General features: G+C 43.2%; 1 protein-coding gene across 1 annotated transcript; it reads right to left on the bottom strand.

Annotated features, from left to right (window-relative positions):
* Window positions 1-6,698: 6,698 nt before the first annotated feature.
* On the bottom strand, window positions 6,699-7,987 carry LOC109732679 (WRKY transcription factor WRKY62-like). The gene is made up of 4 exons (XM_040388437.3): window positions 7,838-7,987; window positions 7,484-7,747; window positions 7,251-7,367; window positions 6,699-7,145 (listed from the first exon to the last, which is right to left on the bottom strand). Exons 1-4 carry the CDS (start codon window positions 7,904-7,906, stop codon window positions 6,780-6,782), a joined length of 816 nt encoding a protein of 271 aa, XP_040244371.1. The 5' UTR covers window positions 7,907-7,987; the 3' UTR covers window positions 6,699-6,779.
* Between the last annotated feature and the right edge of the window lie 9,243 nt (window positions 7,988-17,230).

The following is a 17,230-nucleotide window of genomic DNA, read 5'->3' as shown; positions in this document are numbered from 1 at the left end:
TGCGCCGCCGTCGCTATCGTGGCTCCCTGCTGGGGCCAACGAAACCCTTGATTGTGCGCACGGATTAAAAATGCTGGGAAGTCACCATCCTCGGTCCAGGAGGATCAACACCCGTGGTTGAACGACGATGATGAAGCGCCGCCACTGATGAGAACCTGTAAATCCGGAGTCACCACGCTCGTACAAAAGCTCCACGCCCCATGTTGACGCCAGAGCGTGTCTCACCACAACGGCAGGGCCAGGGCATAAAATCCACCTCGAGGTCAGCACCGCCGCTGCAACAGCCTTGATTGGTTATCCTACTACCAGGTTCGTCGACGAACGCCTCGCAGCAACCGACCAGAATCGAAGCCCAAGCAGATTAATTTCCACGCCGCCACCACCATAACCGTGAAGACAGAAACAAAACCTAGCCCTAACCTAACTAAGCGCAATCAACGAGACGGCGAGGTCCCCCCCCCCCCCCTCTCCCACCGCCGGAGTGGCTGGCAGAGAAAGGATGAATCCCTCGACTCGCTGGCGGAGGACGGTGGCAGCCGGGTCGGGTCACCTTCGGTTTCGCCTCTCTCGCAGGGAGGGGAAAGTTCCTTTTATGATGAAGATTCTTTGAAGGTGTGTATGGAAGATAATTCAATAAGTCCTCACAGTGATAGGATAAGATATGATTGGATCGTTTCTCAGAAAAGAAGAAGATATGATCGGATCATTACAAAGACTCAACGCACCAACTTAAATTGAATAGACAAATCACTAGGATTATGAAGCATGAACTTTTTCTTGGCATATTCTCTGTTCATGTGAGTGTGCGGTTGTCTGTTGTTGAGTGAGACATGCGTCGCACGATTATGATATCTGATATTATTTGTTAATGACGTAAGAACTTCAACGCCTTTATGGAGTTGGATTGATCATCCCTTAAAGTTTAGGTTCCTTCGCGGTTCTATATCTTGTGAAGGTTTTTTTTTTTTTTTGCAAGAGAAATTTCCAATCTATTCATAATCATGGTAGTACAGAGAACACTAGAGGTAATAAAAATTACAACCATGTCCATGGACCACCCAAGAACGACTACAGACCCTAGAGCAAGCCAAAGACATGCCGCCGTCATCGCCCCTCCCTCATCGGAGCCGGGCAAGCCTTGTTGTAGTAGACAGTTGGGAAGTCATCGTGCTAAGGCCCCAAAAAACCAACGCACTAGAGCAACAACAATCGCGGATGAAAAGAGTTGTAGATCAGAAAGATTAAACCTGTAACCACACGAATGGAGATGAACAAAAACTGGATACAAATAGATCCACCAAAGACCAGTACCGATCGAATCCCATGAGATTCGACGAAGACACACCTCCACATATCCTCCGACAACACTATTCGCAAATATAAGACTGAGAGCCTTCTAGGTTCACAAAATAAGCCGATTATCATGAGAAATGTTTTAGTGCTACAAACAGTCCGCCTATCACCATCTTACCATTGCTAGGTAGCAACCCCAAACATTCTGATTCTTTTAAAGAATGGACTAAATTGACAAGATATATGTCGAAATTGAGAAGTCACTGAAATCAGCTAAGTTCATAGTTAGCAAATTATTCCGCATAGCATATGCGAAGATTCATAGTAGCAAGGAGATACTCCTTGTTGAAAATCCGAGGGCTCCCTAAGCTTCGAGATGAACCGTAGAAACCCGCCGCATGGTGACTCCAATACTCACACTCTTAAGGACCTTCACTTTGGGATATGACACTCTCACAATGGGTAACTCAACCCTTTATTATTCACAACTATAAACTTGATACAACTCTTTATCTATGGCTACCTGTTACTACTATGACATCTCTGTCTCTCTCGCTTGGTAGCTCTTACTCCATAGCTTTCTTGCTTTGTCACATACATGGGAGGGGTGGCACCATTATTATAGGATTACAATACCGTTGGACCTTTACCAAGTGGCAACCATCCAAGCCTACAACTAGAAACATCTTTTTAGATAACAAGCACAAGGAGCGCCCGACTTTAAATCAATAAAGACGACAACGGCAATAGTAATAGCTTACATCATGGTACAACAAGGTTCAAAATAAATAGAAGGTACAAGGCCAACTCAAAGATGAGCGCAAAACTGCTATAATACGCATCCTAACTATCAGAAGCGCCTCTGTGGACGGCGTGAATAAGCTTGATCTTTTGGAGAATGGATGACCAGGCTTCATTCTCCTTCCTCTTCCCTAGAGGTCGCGAGAGCTGAAAATAAATAGACCATTTGAAGATATAGTTAGCCAGGTGGGACGGAATAGCTCCTTTGATGACGAGTTTGTTACGGGTAGTCCACGATGCCCACCCACTAGAAACATCTTCATTGTAGATTTCTCTACACTATTATGTTAGTACTAGATATTTTCTTACTACACCTAAATATTTTACTCTATAGCTTTTCATAATTCTAGAGTTCTCTTTAAATATGTTCACCATGATTATTCATGGAGGTTGTTGAATCTTATTGTCAAATATCCTCCTTTCTCAAGATATACTTCATAATCCGCTTGAAGCTTCTCACTTTGCCATGAACACTTTATCAAGTATCTTCCATGAAAAATATATCTTGTTTTCTTGAGAGCTCAAGTACCTTCTAGAATATTTGCAGGTATGCACTGCTTTATTTTCAACACTCCCCTTAGTGGGCGATAACCCACACACTAATATACTTTGTACTAAATCAGTGACAATTAACATGGATCAGAGAAGTACATCACAAATATACTTCCAAACATATATGTTTACCACAACCTCAAATAATAATACTATCGAATATGCACTTTAGCTAGACTATTCTCATCTCCTACAAGGATCACATTATAAGAGCTGCTCTAACTAATCCTTTAAAAGGGTTGCAACCCCTAGAAATTGCTAGTATAGAGAAAAACATCACTACGAGATTCTAATAGCACAACTCATCCCGATAACATTTCTATAGTCGACTCTAAAATCACACCCACATGCCTCGGAAATTTCATCCCTTGGCAGAAAGGAAGTTTCACGTTCCAATCTGAATCTATCACCACACCATTCGGAATGTACCACCACTACAGGCCATCCACTTGCGTCGCCATCGTCGGTGTGCCTCCTCCATCGCTCTCCGTCACTCCGTGATGCCTCAGCCCTACACGCACCTTCCTCCCGCCCTTGGACATGGTCGTCGCTTGTAGCTCGCCGCCAGCCAGCAGCTATTCGTGCATTGATGCCTGAGCTCCATCGTGCTTCCTGAAACTCACCCCCAATCACCGCCCTTCTCCCCCCCATGCCTCCCTTCCCAGCAGCTGGCAGACGTCATGTCGACTGTGCTCGCCGCCGAGAGCTCCGAAGTGGTGGCTCAAGGTCCTTCGTGGCCGCCACCCGCTCCTTGTTGTGTTGCTCTGTCACCCGCCATGAGCTACCTTTGTGCCTGGTGTTTGCCGTCGCCGAAGCTCTGGAAAAAGATACCCAAAAAAAAAACCTTTAGCAATTTAAAGAGACTGCACCCAAATCATTGAAGAGAATTTGTTTTTTTTTTGCGACTGATTGAAGAGAATTTGTTAGAGTTGAAACGGATCAGATAGCTGATCTGACCCATGTTTTGTTCTTTTCACCGTTCCCACAGGAAATTCAGGTGTAACTTTGGCACGTACAAAAATATGCCTCCGATCCGATCTTGGCAAGTGTGCAATGATGGCAATGCCCGGCCCGGCTGTGAAGTAGACGGCCGGTCAAGCAGGAGACGAGTCGCAGAAGAATACGAGAAGGAGAACATGTGCGTCCACTTGAGACATCAATGCGACGCTCGGGCAAAAGCAAATCGATCTTTTGTCGTCCGCGCGCCGGTCGCGTCACCACGATGACGCACCGTGTGTGTAGTACTAGTACCCGATACGCTGTCACAGGAAGTCATGGACAAGTCGGTCACTAAGTCTTGCAGCTCCAAATTAACAACGAGATCTGGCGTTGTCTGCTCAGCGTCAACTAGTTGTCTCGCTTTGCTTTAAATTAGCACCACGTGCTATGTATTACGACTGTATACAATTACTCCAAACAACCCTAATGATGACGTCACCTCGATGACGCTGGTTTTCATTTTAGTTATCAAACTGCTTGCAAAATCCAGTAGGTAGGTTTGCTTGATTGTCATGATTAAATACTAGTGCTACCTCTAGTGCGTCTTGAGAAAGCTCATCCTCTCACGTACATTTATGTTTCAAAGTGCAACTCTCTACTTCATTTTTTTAACTAAATGTACGACACTATTAAATTGCAAGATGCAAAGAATTATATATGGACAAGTAGGCTACATGACTGTTTGTCTGTTGTAATCATTTGCACATTATATTGCTCTGTTCTGATTTGTTTTGTACTCTGCTTAATAAGTAATAAGAATGGTTTCAATCTCCTTTTCAAATCTTTTTCACATCTACTCTTCTTAAATAGTTCACCCCCGCTACAAGTGATTCTCTCAATAGCTTTCCACCTTACCAAGCGTGCCATGTCAGCATCCACTAGCACTATTTTTCAGTCATGCACCACACCCACTACCTTTAATCTACTATAACTAAAAAGTTAGCCCCCACTACTAGATTTCTCTAAACCTGCGTGCTTCCGCATCGCCTTAATTATTTGTAGCTATTCGATCAAAATGGTGTGAACTTAGAAGTCATGCATGTACTCATAAGTTACACTTCTTCCATTAATCTATTCATGAAATCCTTGCCACTTCATTAAGTCATGCGTGTCTTTTTTTTCTCGAGGAATTAGTTCATGAATGTTTGTCACAATTTATACTTCTACGCTAATTTTTGTGTAGTCATGAACAGTATATGTGTTGGACCCTTGGAGCAAAAATATATAGCATATGCTTAACATATTTGTTAAAAGATGGTGTCACATTATGTGGACTCCAAAAGGTTTCTCTTTTATGCATCATGTTTTCACATACTTTATATGTTTATTGTTTTTAAAACATACACTAAGAACACTCTTATGTTTTTTATTTTCATTAGTTTTGTTTGTTTTTAAGCACTTATTGATGTATTTGTTTTAACATGTTCCCGCGGCAACACACGGGGCATCATCTAGTTATTACAACATGCACTCTCCCACCTCACCAAGTCATGCATGTCATACGTGTCTACCATGTCATAATTAGTCACGTAATTATCCACATCGACATCTTACACAAACTCATGTCTTTAGCATGCCATCTCATTCATGTGGTATGAAAATTTAACTATAATTTGTTGCACACATTGATCGTTAGGATGAATTAAAGAGTGAAAATATGAAAGAAGGCATTACATGCATACAAGTATTGGCTCTATTCGTAAATGCTAAAACATCATCTCTTGATAAACTCTACAATGCTACAAGATCTTTTGGAGATACATTTATTGAAATGAAAAAGGGAGAAATCCAGATATTAATCTGACAGTATGACTTAAGATGTTTTTATTAGAAAAATAATTTATTTATTTCAAAAATTTCTTAAACCGTTAAGTTGCTAACTTAACAAAGTAAATGTTAGGGTGCAGTAATAATATTTCGTTGCTACATGTCTCTTAGTGTTTTAGCAGCAATCGTGCGGGGAATCATATAGTTATTATATATGGACGTGCAAGTTTGACAACTTTCAAAAAGATATATTATGTGACTAATACCACTCATAGATCTACCGTTGGTTTATGCATGCTTTGAGGCTTGCACTTTCATTATCTTCATGGTAGCAGATATCATCTTACAACTTAAACAAGACACACTCTACATTTTCACGTGTCTAAAACAAAGAACAATGAGGTCTAGTTTGGACTACCACCTAATCATTAATTCAGTTTTCAACACCTAATACACACACAAATGAATTTATAAAAGTAAATATGAATTAGTTATGTGGTCTCAATGCATGAGTTCTGATAATAATAGGGGGTCTCCCAAATATGCTAAAACGTTATGCTCTCTTCCAAATTTTTGCACGAGTAAACTGGACGAAACATGCAATAGATGAAGCATGCGAAATGGTTTTTGCAGTCAGTTTATAATAAGAGCTACCTAGATATTTTTGTATTGCAAGTGGTTTTCCATGAAGACCACATGTGAGAAGGTTTGGCGCAAATTATTCCTTAAGAACATGCAACATGCTTAAGGCCTTGAGCCCTTGACCCCAGATTATAGGATATGTTGGTTCAGGGCTGAAAATCTTATGCTTCTGAGACCTCAAACAGTACTCACAAATTCAATCACCTAGCATACGAGAAGATAGATTTTTGATATATGAAATTTTGTCTCGCTGATGGGAACTTGTCTGCATTAACGGAGATACACCTCTTCTCACCAAGAAAAGCACATGGCGGCTAGCGGTCCTCAGCTCAAAATTATGAGAGCACCTATAAGTCAGTTGCTGAGTCATCTTTCAGTCGATTTGCGTGCGTTAGATTTCAATCCAATATGGCTATCTTTCCTCTTTCCTCGCCGGCCAACCACTGTTCACTTTCTTCGTCAAGCGCACACTTGATTTCCTCCCCGTCTCTCCTACGTCGGCAAAACCGCGTCGTCTCTACCTCCGGCGAGGTTATGGCAAGTCCTTGCCTGCACCGGCGACACTGTGGCCAGCTCGGCGTCAGATCTGCTCCTGACTCCACTGTGCTCAAATTGACTGATGCTTACAAAGTTTCAGCTGACTAGAAATAGCAAACGTGCAAATTATACCATAAGAAACCACCATTGTGTCGACATTTCTATCCACACCTAAATACTTGGGCACATTAACTTAGCCGGGCTGGAATATTTTCCAGTATTCTCTCAGCCACCGCATATGTTAGAGCATGCATGAAATCTGCATCATTCTTGAGCGAATTCACCATCTTCTCCACTAGAAGCTTCTGAAATTCAGGCGTAACAACCTCCCTCCGGATAGTCTCCAGGTCCAGCCTCGATCCTGACCCATGGTTCGTCATATCTTCTAGCCTGATCGTGCAGCCGGACGGGTTAATGGAGACCGAGCACGGCCGCGACCCCGCGTGGCCTGTGGACTCGTTGCCGACGAATTCTCGCTCCGGGGATTTAGCGTGGTTGTGCTCGCCCTCGTAGGTCGCCACTAGCTTTGACCTGTCCTCCGCATCTCTCTGCACCTATGCAGATCGAAATTCAGCAAAATCTCAGAGTACGTGATCATGGGTGCGAACATAGGTAGCATGGGGTAGAACTGGAGATGACTATTTAGAACACATAGGTACCTTCTTCTTCACGGGGCAAGATGGTGCAAATGCGCAGCGGAAGTAGGACCTGGGGTGCGGGTTGTCACGCGTCACCTTCTTCCCGTACTTCCTCCACTGGTACCCGTCCTTGACGCCCTGCGCGAGTAGCAAGCAGCAAAGGAAGCACCGTTCATGTCACGCATGGCTCGAGGTAAGCTACACGGCGTGCGTGAGCGTGATGGCAATGCATTGTCTCAGGATGTTCGACTCACGAGGTTGGCGTCGGTGTCGGCCGGCTCCGCGCGCGCGCAGACCGTCCTGACCTTGGGCTGCGGCTCCACCGTCACGCCGGCGGCCTCCTCCCTCGCTGCATTGGAGGCAGAGCCGCTCGGCGCCCTAGTGGTGGCTACGGCTGACGCTGGCGCCCTCGCGAGAGCACGCAGGTCGGGGCGATCGGCGAGTATGGCGCCGAGCGTGCCGGCCAGCCGACGGTTCTCCTCGCGCACTCGCCTCAGCTTCTCTTCGAGACCCTCAGCCTGCTCAGCGTTCAAGAACGCAGTGATCAGCAAGCGCAGTTACAAAAATATTCATGGAGATCATCAATGAGGGAGGATCATCGACCGGACCGTCGGGGAGCCAGCGAAGGGCGGCAGAAGCCCGGCGCTGTCGGTCGGGCATGACGAGCCGTCGTCCATGGCCTCAGCAACACTGCATCAGGCGTCGCTACGGCCTTGTATAGGCACCTCGCAAAACGGGAGGAACCGAGAATTTTGTGTGGGGATGCCGATGACTCTGCAAGGAGATTGATTGATGCAGGTCCGTGATCGCTCGCCCTCGTGTTCGCCTTTCCCATTGACTTGACCGACGGACGCATCGACCAATTTGCTCATCACTAGTGTGTCATCCCCTCACGTCCTCTGTGACGCATATCTTCTACGTCAGGAAGAGGATGACCGAAAGCAATATGTAAGAACTGCACACACACGCATGCTGCGGGTGACCACGTCATATTCAATTTACTAGCTTGTGTCAAGTGGTCATTCCGTTTGGCCGCGCCCTTGACCTCGAGGTTTCTTATGGAGTAGGTTGCTTACTGAACTGCTGTTGTGCAGCACGCGAGAGAAGATTCAGACAAATTCATCATTTTGTTTTTTATTTGACTGCTGATGCAGTCGCTGTCCATCTCAACATAATTATGTCCGTAGACACCACACGAGGTGCTGTTCCTTTTCTTGCAAGTGGAGCATTATTGCTTGCTGATCAAGCGGACAAAGAAGACTGGTACCGTTAGAGCAGCGAAGACTTGACGACGGTGGAGAAGATTTGGGAACTAAAACTAGAGCCCATGTGCAGAGAACCTTAGAGATTTCAAAAAGAAAAGGGAAAGTAGATGCTATGGTAAATCCTCCCATTCTACCGTTGAGAATAGACCCCATTTCGCCAGAAGCACGCATCGATGGGTTTGCCTTTTCTTTCTGTTGCCTTTTCTTTCTCACATTTTCCCGTATTTTAGTTTTTACTATTTGGTTTTTATCTTTGAATTCAGTTTATGTTACTTGTTTTTTAGGGGAAGTTTATGTTACTTGTAACTGGACTTGAACGGACAACCTTTTGAAATACATAACCTTTTTATAGATAGTAACAGAAGAGCCGGTGCGTTGCAACATGAGACAAAATAGCACACACTTCTAACCCAATAACCATGACTCAAGATCTCAATAGATCCACGTCCTTTATTATAACCGGGCATCATATTTGTGTTGCCGTTTATCCTCCTTCTCACCCTCGTCGGCAAGGGCTTCAGTGTTCACACAACCACAACATGTTTGAATGTGGCTAATCCTAAGACCTCTCTCTCTTGCGCGCGCTCTCGCTCGGAATAAGATGAGAAATATGTTGTTTTGTTTTCATGCGAGGTTTTTTAGGAGTGTGCATGCATGGTTATCAATGTTTTCGTCTCAATCTGATTTTAGAGGGTGTGTATTGCAATCCGGATCGCCACCGCTCCGGAAAAAACAAACTGTACGCTATAGATTAAGTTTATATCCAAAATAATATTTAACAGGTAAAGTAATGTCATAGTCAGCTTCTACATATTTTTCTAATCAAATTTCATATATAACATGATAAAATCGGAGTTATGGTTTAAAAGATATGGATAGTTTAGAAAAACACTTGTTTTAGATGGACTGTGGATTGATTAGCCGAAAAATCTAGGGGTTTTCTGTTGGGCCAATGGATGATTTGCCCCATCTTTGCCCTGCCTGGCAAAAAAGCCCCATCTTACGTTGCAATTGATGAAATGCCCCATCTTTGCTCCTCTAGATAAAATGCCACACACTTAACTTGATGATGTATATTTACAGAAATTAGACGGTGGAAATAACCAAACTACCCCTGAACAAAAAACAAAATGTTAGCAGCCCATGAAATCTTGTACGTATGTTGAAAAATTCAAATTTTGTCAAAAAATAATCTTTCCAGAAGAATCTGAAAAATAACAGAAAATCAAGTATATTCATAGTAGCTTACTATTCAAATTTCAGCCAATTCTGGGCATGGATCATAGAGAAAACAAGAATTCAAATTTCTGTTCAAACATTGGGTGAAACTTTAAACTGCCCAGAAAAATCTGAAAAAATTACAGAAAATTAAGTATATTCACAGTAGCCTACTGTTCAAATTTCAGTCAATTCTAGACATGGATCATAGAGAGAGAAAAATCAAATTTCTGTTCAAATTTTGGGAGAAAATTTGAACTGCCCAGGAAAATCTGAAAATTTTACCGGAAATCAAGTATATTCACAGTAGCTTACTGTTCAAATTTCAGCTAATTCTGGACATGGATCATAGAGAAAACAAGAATTCAAATTTCCGTTCAAATTTTGGGCAAAAATTTAAATCGCCCAGAAAAATCTAATTTTTTTTTACAGAAAATCAAGTATATTCATAGTAGCATGTTGTTCAAATTTGAGCCAATTCCAAGCAAATATGGAAGAGAAAATCTACATGTACTATGAAAATAGAAGTGTTTGCTTGGATGCTCATTATGGATTGATTAAACACAAGTGATATGGTGGAAAGGAGGCATTGGCATATTAAGGATGGAGTGCATTGTGTGCTATGCCCTCTGCAGACAAGAGAGACAAGGGACCACCTATTCTTCAATTGCAATTTCAGTGTGAGGGTGTCGACCTATCTTCAGATAGATTGGTCGAATGGTGGTTCAATGAATGAGGTGGTTCTTCAGGCTAGGAAGAATTTTGATAAGCCATTCTTCACTGAAGTGGTCTTCATTGCTTGCTGGAATATTTGGATTATCAGAAATGGCAAAGTGTTTGGGCATGAAAGTGCCATGATTAACAAATAGAGAAGTGCCTTCATTCATGATATCTCCCTTATGCAGTACATAATTAAGTCTGCTTTTAAGGATGATCTCTTGGGATGGATCTCTTTTCTGCCCCCTTGAGGTTCTTTGTTGTTTTTCCTTCTTAGTTCTTTAGATTAGCCCCCTGGTTACACCTTGTAATCCTTGTAATTGTATTTCCTTTTATTAATAAAGCTTTTGATATGTTGTGGGGTGTTGCCCCACAGTTTCCAGTCAAGAAAAAAAAGTTTGGCACATTAGTCGTACAAGTAGATGAAGTTTCCCATTACATGAGTTCCACTTTTCATTCTACATCACAAAATAGAGCAATACATCACAAAGCAAATCTCAAGTTCCAACATATAGATGAAGGTTTCAAGTCCCAACACATCACAAACATATCATAAAATAGAACAAATCCCAAGTTCACATGCAAAGGTTCCCTCTTGTTCTTCCTTGGGGTTATCTTTTTGAGAGCTGATGTAGTTGTTCTCTTGGGAGCGCTTTGCCCTGGAGAGGTTGTTTTCATCATAGATTGACCGCCTCCATCAACCATTGCCAAAGCAAGCAAGCTGCAATTTTTCAGTTCTTCTTTACGTGAGAATGCAAATAGTGAGCAAAGTGTGATATATTATTGGGAGGTGTCAATTCACCTTCTTGTGACTGGTCTAGGGCTGTTTTCCAAGCTTGGTGGAATAGTAATGAACATTCTATTGGGAGTTGTCGGGGTGATGGTTGCAGCAGGAGCATCATTTGTTTGATCATCACATACATCCATCAAGGTAGCCTTCACCTTCTTCCTACTCTTTCTTGGCGTGCATCACATCCATACATTGTCAAATGTAAGTTAGTTCATATGATACTCAATTTAAAAAGAAGAAGACATGTTACCTTTTTTGGTGCCATTTAGTGGGCACTTTGCTTGCCTATGTCCCAACTCATTACACCTTTTGCATCTATTTTTGCTACCTAGTTGTTTCTTTTCTTTCTCTTTTTTCTTGCTTTTTGATCTAGTACCACCTTCCAAGCAACTTATCATCCTATTAACTCTATGCCTCCCTGAACCTCTCTTGAATGTAGGTGCGAACAATTTGAAGTCAAGGTCAACTTTTGGCCATTGAGACCGATTTGTGATGGGCTCTATAGCAGGCTTGTAAGCAGCCCTAAATCTGGCCAGAGAGTAATACTCATGCACATACTTGTCACCTTCAAGTTCTCCTTTCCATGAGAAAAACAAGTGCATGCTCACAAGGTTGTCCTGTGTGTTGCCACTCAAGACAAGTGCAACTATGTTCCTCAAGTTTCACAACATGTCTAAGATTCCTTTTACTAGTATCCCTCATCTCAGCCATTCTATTAGAGGACTTACCTGTCTTCAAATGACCAAGCCTCTACTTCTATTGTTTATTTTTTGAATGACAGCAGGTAGCATCTCCCCTTGAAGCAACTCTCCAATTGTTCTCCTCTTGTTCATAAGTATCATGATTTTCTCTCTTAGTGTGTCAGCTAACTCATCAACAGGCAGGTCCTTGTAGTCCTTAACCCAGTTATGGAATGACCCGGACAGGTTGTTATGAATGTAATCACACTTGATGTCAATATTAAATTTGCACCTCATCCACAACAATGAGTGATATGTGTTTAGATAATCATCAACACTTGGATCAGCTTCCAGGACCTTATTCATGTGGTACTGAAAAGAAGTTTCCTTGTAAGCCTTAGCCGCTGGCCACATGCAACCCAACACATCACCCTAAAGCTTTTTGATAAAGTTTTGCATCAAGTGCCTAAAACACTCTCTTCTCTCTGCATGAGGGAAAACTTTCTTCACAGCATTCTCTAATCCTTTACAAGCATCAGTGCTAATAGCTAAGGTTGGCACATGACCTATCGCTCTATGCAAATTAGACATGAACCAAGCCAAATTTTCTTCAGTTTCAGATTGGAAAAAAGCAATTGCTATAGGAAACATCCAATTGTGGCCATCAAAGGATGTACAAGAAGCTAGCTGCCCATTCCACTTCCCATTAAGTGCAGTCGAATCTATGCTAAGATATGGTATAAAACTAGCATGAAATCCGTCAATGCAAGGTTTAAGACACATAAAAAGCTGCTAAAATAAACTTTACCATCCTTTGTCAGAGAATCAACCTCTACAATGCTGACAGGAGACCTCAAATTTGTCTCTGCTTTGAAGTGGAACAATCTCCCAACTACCATACAACTAACACCGTGTCATACCATACATCCACATCGTACTGCTCTGCTAGCCTTTTCTGCAAGTTCTTAGCGGTAATGGTTGGCTCAGTCTTCAATATGTCAATTGACATGTCTTCCACCCAAGATTGACCTGCCATGCTACTTCTAAACCTGCTACTGGATATACATTGGTGAGAAGGGCTTACTTTGTTAACCTATAGAAAAAGAAGTTATATATATGATCAAAATATATGACAATACCACTAAGCTACAAAATAAAACTAGGTTAGTACCCTGATGGTTTTCTTATCTACAGTAATGCGTGCTGTTATGCTCCAACTACATCCTTCTTCTTTGCACTTACCCATAAACCTTGTAGGGTCAAATTTTGGTTTATGTAGGTCAATTTCCTCATTGATAGCATACTGCCTAATGGCCAGCCTAAACTCTTTCATCGATGGATATAGACTACCTACTTTCATCTTAGGGTTGTCTCGATCATAAACAATGGACCTCAAGGGGAATATCCTTTACTGGTATGGCCGCATCAGCCATCATGAGCTGAACCTCGGATCAACAAATAGGAGGTTTGAGAGGCACCCGTCTACGTTTATCGTCATCTGGATTTGTTCCAAGTACCTTGCACATGATATCATCACTCATTGGAACAATGTCATCATCAGTTAAAGGAGAAATATGTATAGTACTCTAATCAATTATTGGGATGCTTGTTTCAATACTTTTAGAGGTCCCATCATCCATTGGAGTAACCTAACAAGAATTCACAATCCCTATAGAAGACTGGCTAGCATGGCATGAAATATGTGAAGTTGAATCATTCACATTATCAGATGTCACATTAGATATGTGCTCTCCTTCAATCCTACTCGGAATGTAGACAAGTAACACATTTAAATTTAGCTAGTCACACCTAATTGTCATTCAATCCAAGTTCACTAAAATGAGTTGAAATATTGGGAGAAACTCGCCCACTAAGAGCACATTCGCTAGCAGAAATGGCACCGTCGATCTCCTTTGATAGTAAATCCTTCATGCTAGTTGCTTCACGAACGGGGCAGAGCCAAGGAGCGGTGATGACACTGATGGGGTCATGTCTGTCGAGGAGGTGGACGGGCAGAAGGCCGGGGGAGGAGGCCTCTGGTCCGGATACAAGGAGGAACGGACGGGTGGAGTTGCTGGTGGCGGCGGCTACCCGCGGCGGCCGGAGTCGGATGCTGCCGGAGGTGGCGGTTGCCCGCGGTGACCGGAGGCGGAGGCTTCCCATGGTGGCCGGAGGTGGAGGCGGCGGCTGGTCTTGGCCGGCGGCGGCAAGAACCCTAGCTGCTGCGTGCGCTTCGTGTGTGCTGTGGTCTCGTACGGGTTGACCAGTACGAACGAACGTGAAGGAGTTCGCCCAGCGTGCGTGCGTTTGACTGATTTGGTCAGGGGCAGTTTTGTACTTTCCATTTAGTAATTACATTACTTAAGTAAACATATGTACTTATTTCTAATGTGGAGTATTTTGTTTAGAGGCAGGGAAAAGGTGGGGCAAACCATCCATTGGCCCGTTATCTGTTAAAACGCAAAAAAAGGATTCGTGTGACTTAAATATGGACGGCGTGTTAATTACCTGAAAAGTCGGGTGGGTGGGGGTGAGAAAAAGCACAAAAACAGTTCGGTTGTGACTTAAACGTGTACTGCGGGCTCAATTTACAGAAAAATACATGAGTTATTTCTAAAATGGCACGACGGACGGGCATACACTCCTTTATTAGTAGATATAGATATGCAAACTATTTTGAGAAAAATATAAGGACATATTTTTATAATATATATGAGATGAATATTTTATTCCACATATATATGCAGATTTTTTATTAAGTACATGAATACTTTCTATTTTCCCCAATATATGTGTTTCCGTCATTTAAATTTATGTTAGCAATTCTTTTGAAAAATGTTAAATGCATACATGCCTCCTTATTATTTTTCATATATTTCCTTAATAATTATTGGATACCCGTCCATCAGGATGTAGTCGGGGAGTTACGGCATAGATTCCTATAGTCTCCTTGGGCGGCGAGTTTAGGATTTCTTGTCATGTTGCAAGATTTGGTGTCAGGTGCTTAGATCTACCGAGGGTTCAATGGCGACAACTGCGGCTCCAGGGCACGTGCACGAAGACTTTCTGGCTATCATCGGCAAGGTCAAACCGGTTCTGGTAGGGGACCGGGACTCGTTCTGCTGGTGGTAGTGGTCGTTCGGTGGTCTCAGAATCTCAATGTAATTTTTGTTATGTTTGAGATGCTTTGTACTTCTCATGAATTTGATAATGGATCTGAATCATTTTTGCAAAATAATAATAATTACTGGATACTCGAAATTGAGTTATATTAAAAATTCAATTTGAGTTCATGTATTTCATTTTACATATATATTGTTTTTCGCGTAAAATGGTACATTGCATATGATGGCGAACGAAGCATGAAAATCAACAAAAATTTCTATGAACACGCAAGATCTAATCTAGGAGATGCAAGGCAATGAGAGGGGAGTGTGTTTACATACCCTTGTACACCTAAAGCGTTAGCGTATGTAACAAGGTTGATGTAGTCGTACTCTTCATGATCCAATCAAATCTAGTGCCGAACGGAGGACACCTCCGAGATTAGCACACGTTCAGCTCGATTGTGTCCTCTCCTTCTTGATCCAGCAAGCGAGGGAGAGGAGGTATATGAGATCGGAACCAGCGCGGCGATATGATGGTGGTGGTAGCAGAATTCCGGCAGGGCTTCGCCGAGCGCGTATTGGAGAAACGTGGGAAGAGTTGGGAGAGGCAATGGGAAAGGATGAAGGGGTGGCTTCCCCATGCGCCTCACCCCTCTATATATAGGCTAGGGGCAGGGGAGGGCATCCAAAACCCTCCTAGGGCCAGACACATAGGGAAAATCCTTTTAAACTTGGAGATAACAACTTATCTCCATATTCAACCCTTTAAATATAGAGATAAGACCTTATCTATAGATTTAAACGACATGTGCCTTGGGGGATGGTGCGGCCAGTCCATGTGGGTTGTATCCCCACTCGTTGGTCCATGTGGGCCTTTCCAGGGTCATTGGGCCCCACAGTGGAACCCTCGGAACCATCTAGAACCTTCCCCGTACTCTATCGAAAATTTCCGAACCTTTCCGGAATCCTGAATATGACTTCCCATATATAAATCTTTACCTCAGGACCATTCCGGAGCTCCTTATTATGTCCTAGATCCCATCCGATACTCTGAACTACTTTCGGCCTTTCCACTATTGATATCTCAACATTACCCTAGCGCTACCGAATGTTAAGTGTGGGACCTTACGGGTTCGGGAATCGTGTAGACATGACCAAGACACCTCTCCGGTCAATAACCAATAGCAGGACCTGGATGCCCATATTGATTCTTACATATTCCACGAAGATCTTTATTGGTTGAACCACGATGTCGAGGATTCAGATAATCCCATATGCAATTCTCTTTGTCCGGCGATATGTTACTTGTTCAGATAATCTCCATACCTAGTTCAATCTCATTACCGGCAAGTCTCTTTAGTCGTTCCATAATACAAGATCCCGTGACTAAACTCATTAGTCACATGAAGCTTCTTGTGATGTTGTATAACCGAGGGGCCCAGAGATATCTCTCCGTCACACGGAGTGACAAATCCCAGTCGCGATCCATGCAACCCAACACACACCTTTGGAAATACTAGTAGAGCACCTTTATGCACTACAAAAAAAGACACATCCGTGACATTTTGGGCCGAACGAATTTTTTTTCTGTCATACTTATGACACTTCTATGACGATAATTGTGACAAAACCCGGTATCATCATAGATGTGGTGGGGTCCTAGTTCTAAGAAAAAAATCATGACAGAAAATGGGATTTTCGTCCTGGGCGGGCCGGAGACGCAGCTGCATGACATTCTTTGGGCCGTCCATGACGGAAAAAACCGTGTTAGAAGCGAGGGCGAGGAAAATATCGGGGTGTTCCCGGTTACGGTGGGTGGTCGGGGCCGAGCGATGCGCGTTTCTCTCGTACACGCACACGCGTGGGTGCGAGGCGTTGGGCTCTAACTGAACCCGAGCGATTGCACTGCAGGCTACGCGTTACTGAACCCGAGCGATCGATCGATGGCTGTTAACTGAACCCGATCGAGCGATTCCTTCGCTACTGCTGCTAACTAAAGCAGATCGATGCTGCCTCTGAATGAATAGTGAGCGTTGCTGGGGGGTTTGGATGAACAGTTCCCGGTGGGGGTGGATGAAAAGGACCCCGTGGTGTTGCCTCTGGATGAACAGGACCCCGATCGATCGAGCCGGTTAGGGCTGGATGAACAGGACCCCTTGGAGGGCTGGATGAACAGGACCACCCCGTGGAGGGCAGGATGAACAGTAGACGGTAGAGGGCTGGA

Source organism: Aegilops tauschii, chromosome 5 (assembly GCF_002575655.3).
Source record: "Aegilops tauschii subsp. strangulata cultivar AL8/78 chromosome 5, Aet v6.0, whole genome shotgun sequence".
In the NCBI taxonomy this organism is placed as follows: domain Eukaryota; kingdom Viridiplantae; phylum Streptophyta; class Magnoliopsida; order Poales; family Poaceae; genus Aegilops; species Aegilops tauschii.
Note: the sequence above shows the minus strand (reverse complement) of the source record. Positions and strands in the feature narration are given on the sequence as shown.

Excerpts from the sequence above, each read along its gene's own strand:
- LOC109732679 (XM_040388437.3), bottom strand. The coding sequence starts at position 7,906 with ATGGACGACGGCTCGTCATGCCCGACCGACAGCGCCGGGCTTCTGCCG. Across the intron at positions 7,748-7,837 it reads CCTTCGCTGGCTCCCCGACG|GCTGAGGGTCTCGAAGAGAA; the intron begins GTCCGGTCGATG and ends AACGCTGAGCAG. Across the intron at positions 7,368-7,483 it reads CCGACACCGACGCCAACCTC|GGCGTCAAGGACGGGTACCA; the intron begins GTGAGTCGAACA and ends CTACTCGCGCAG.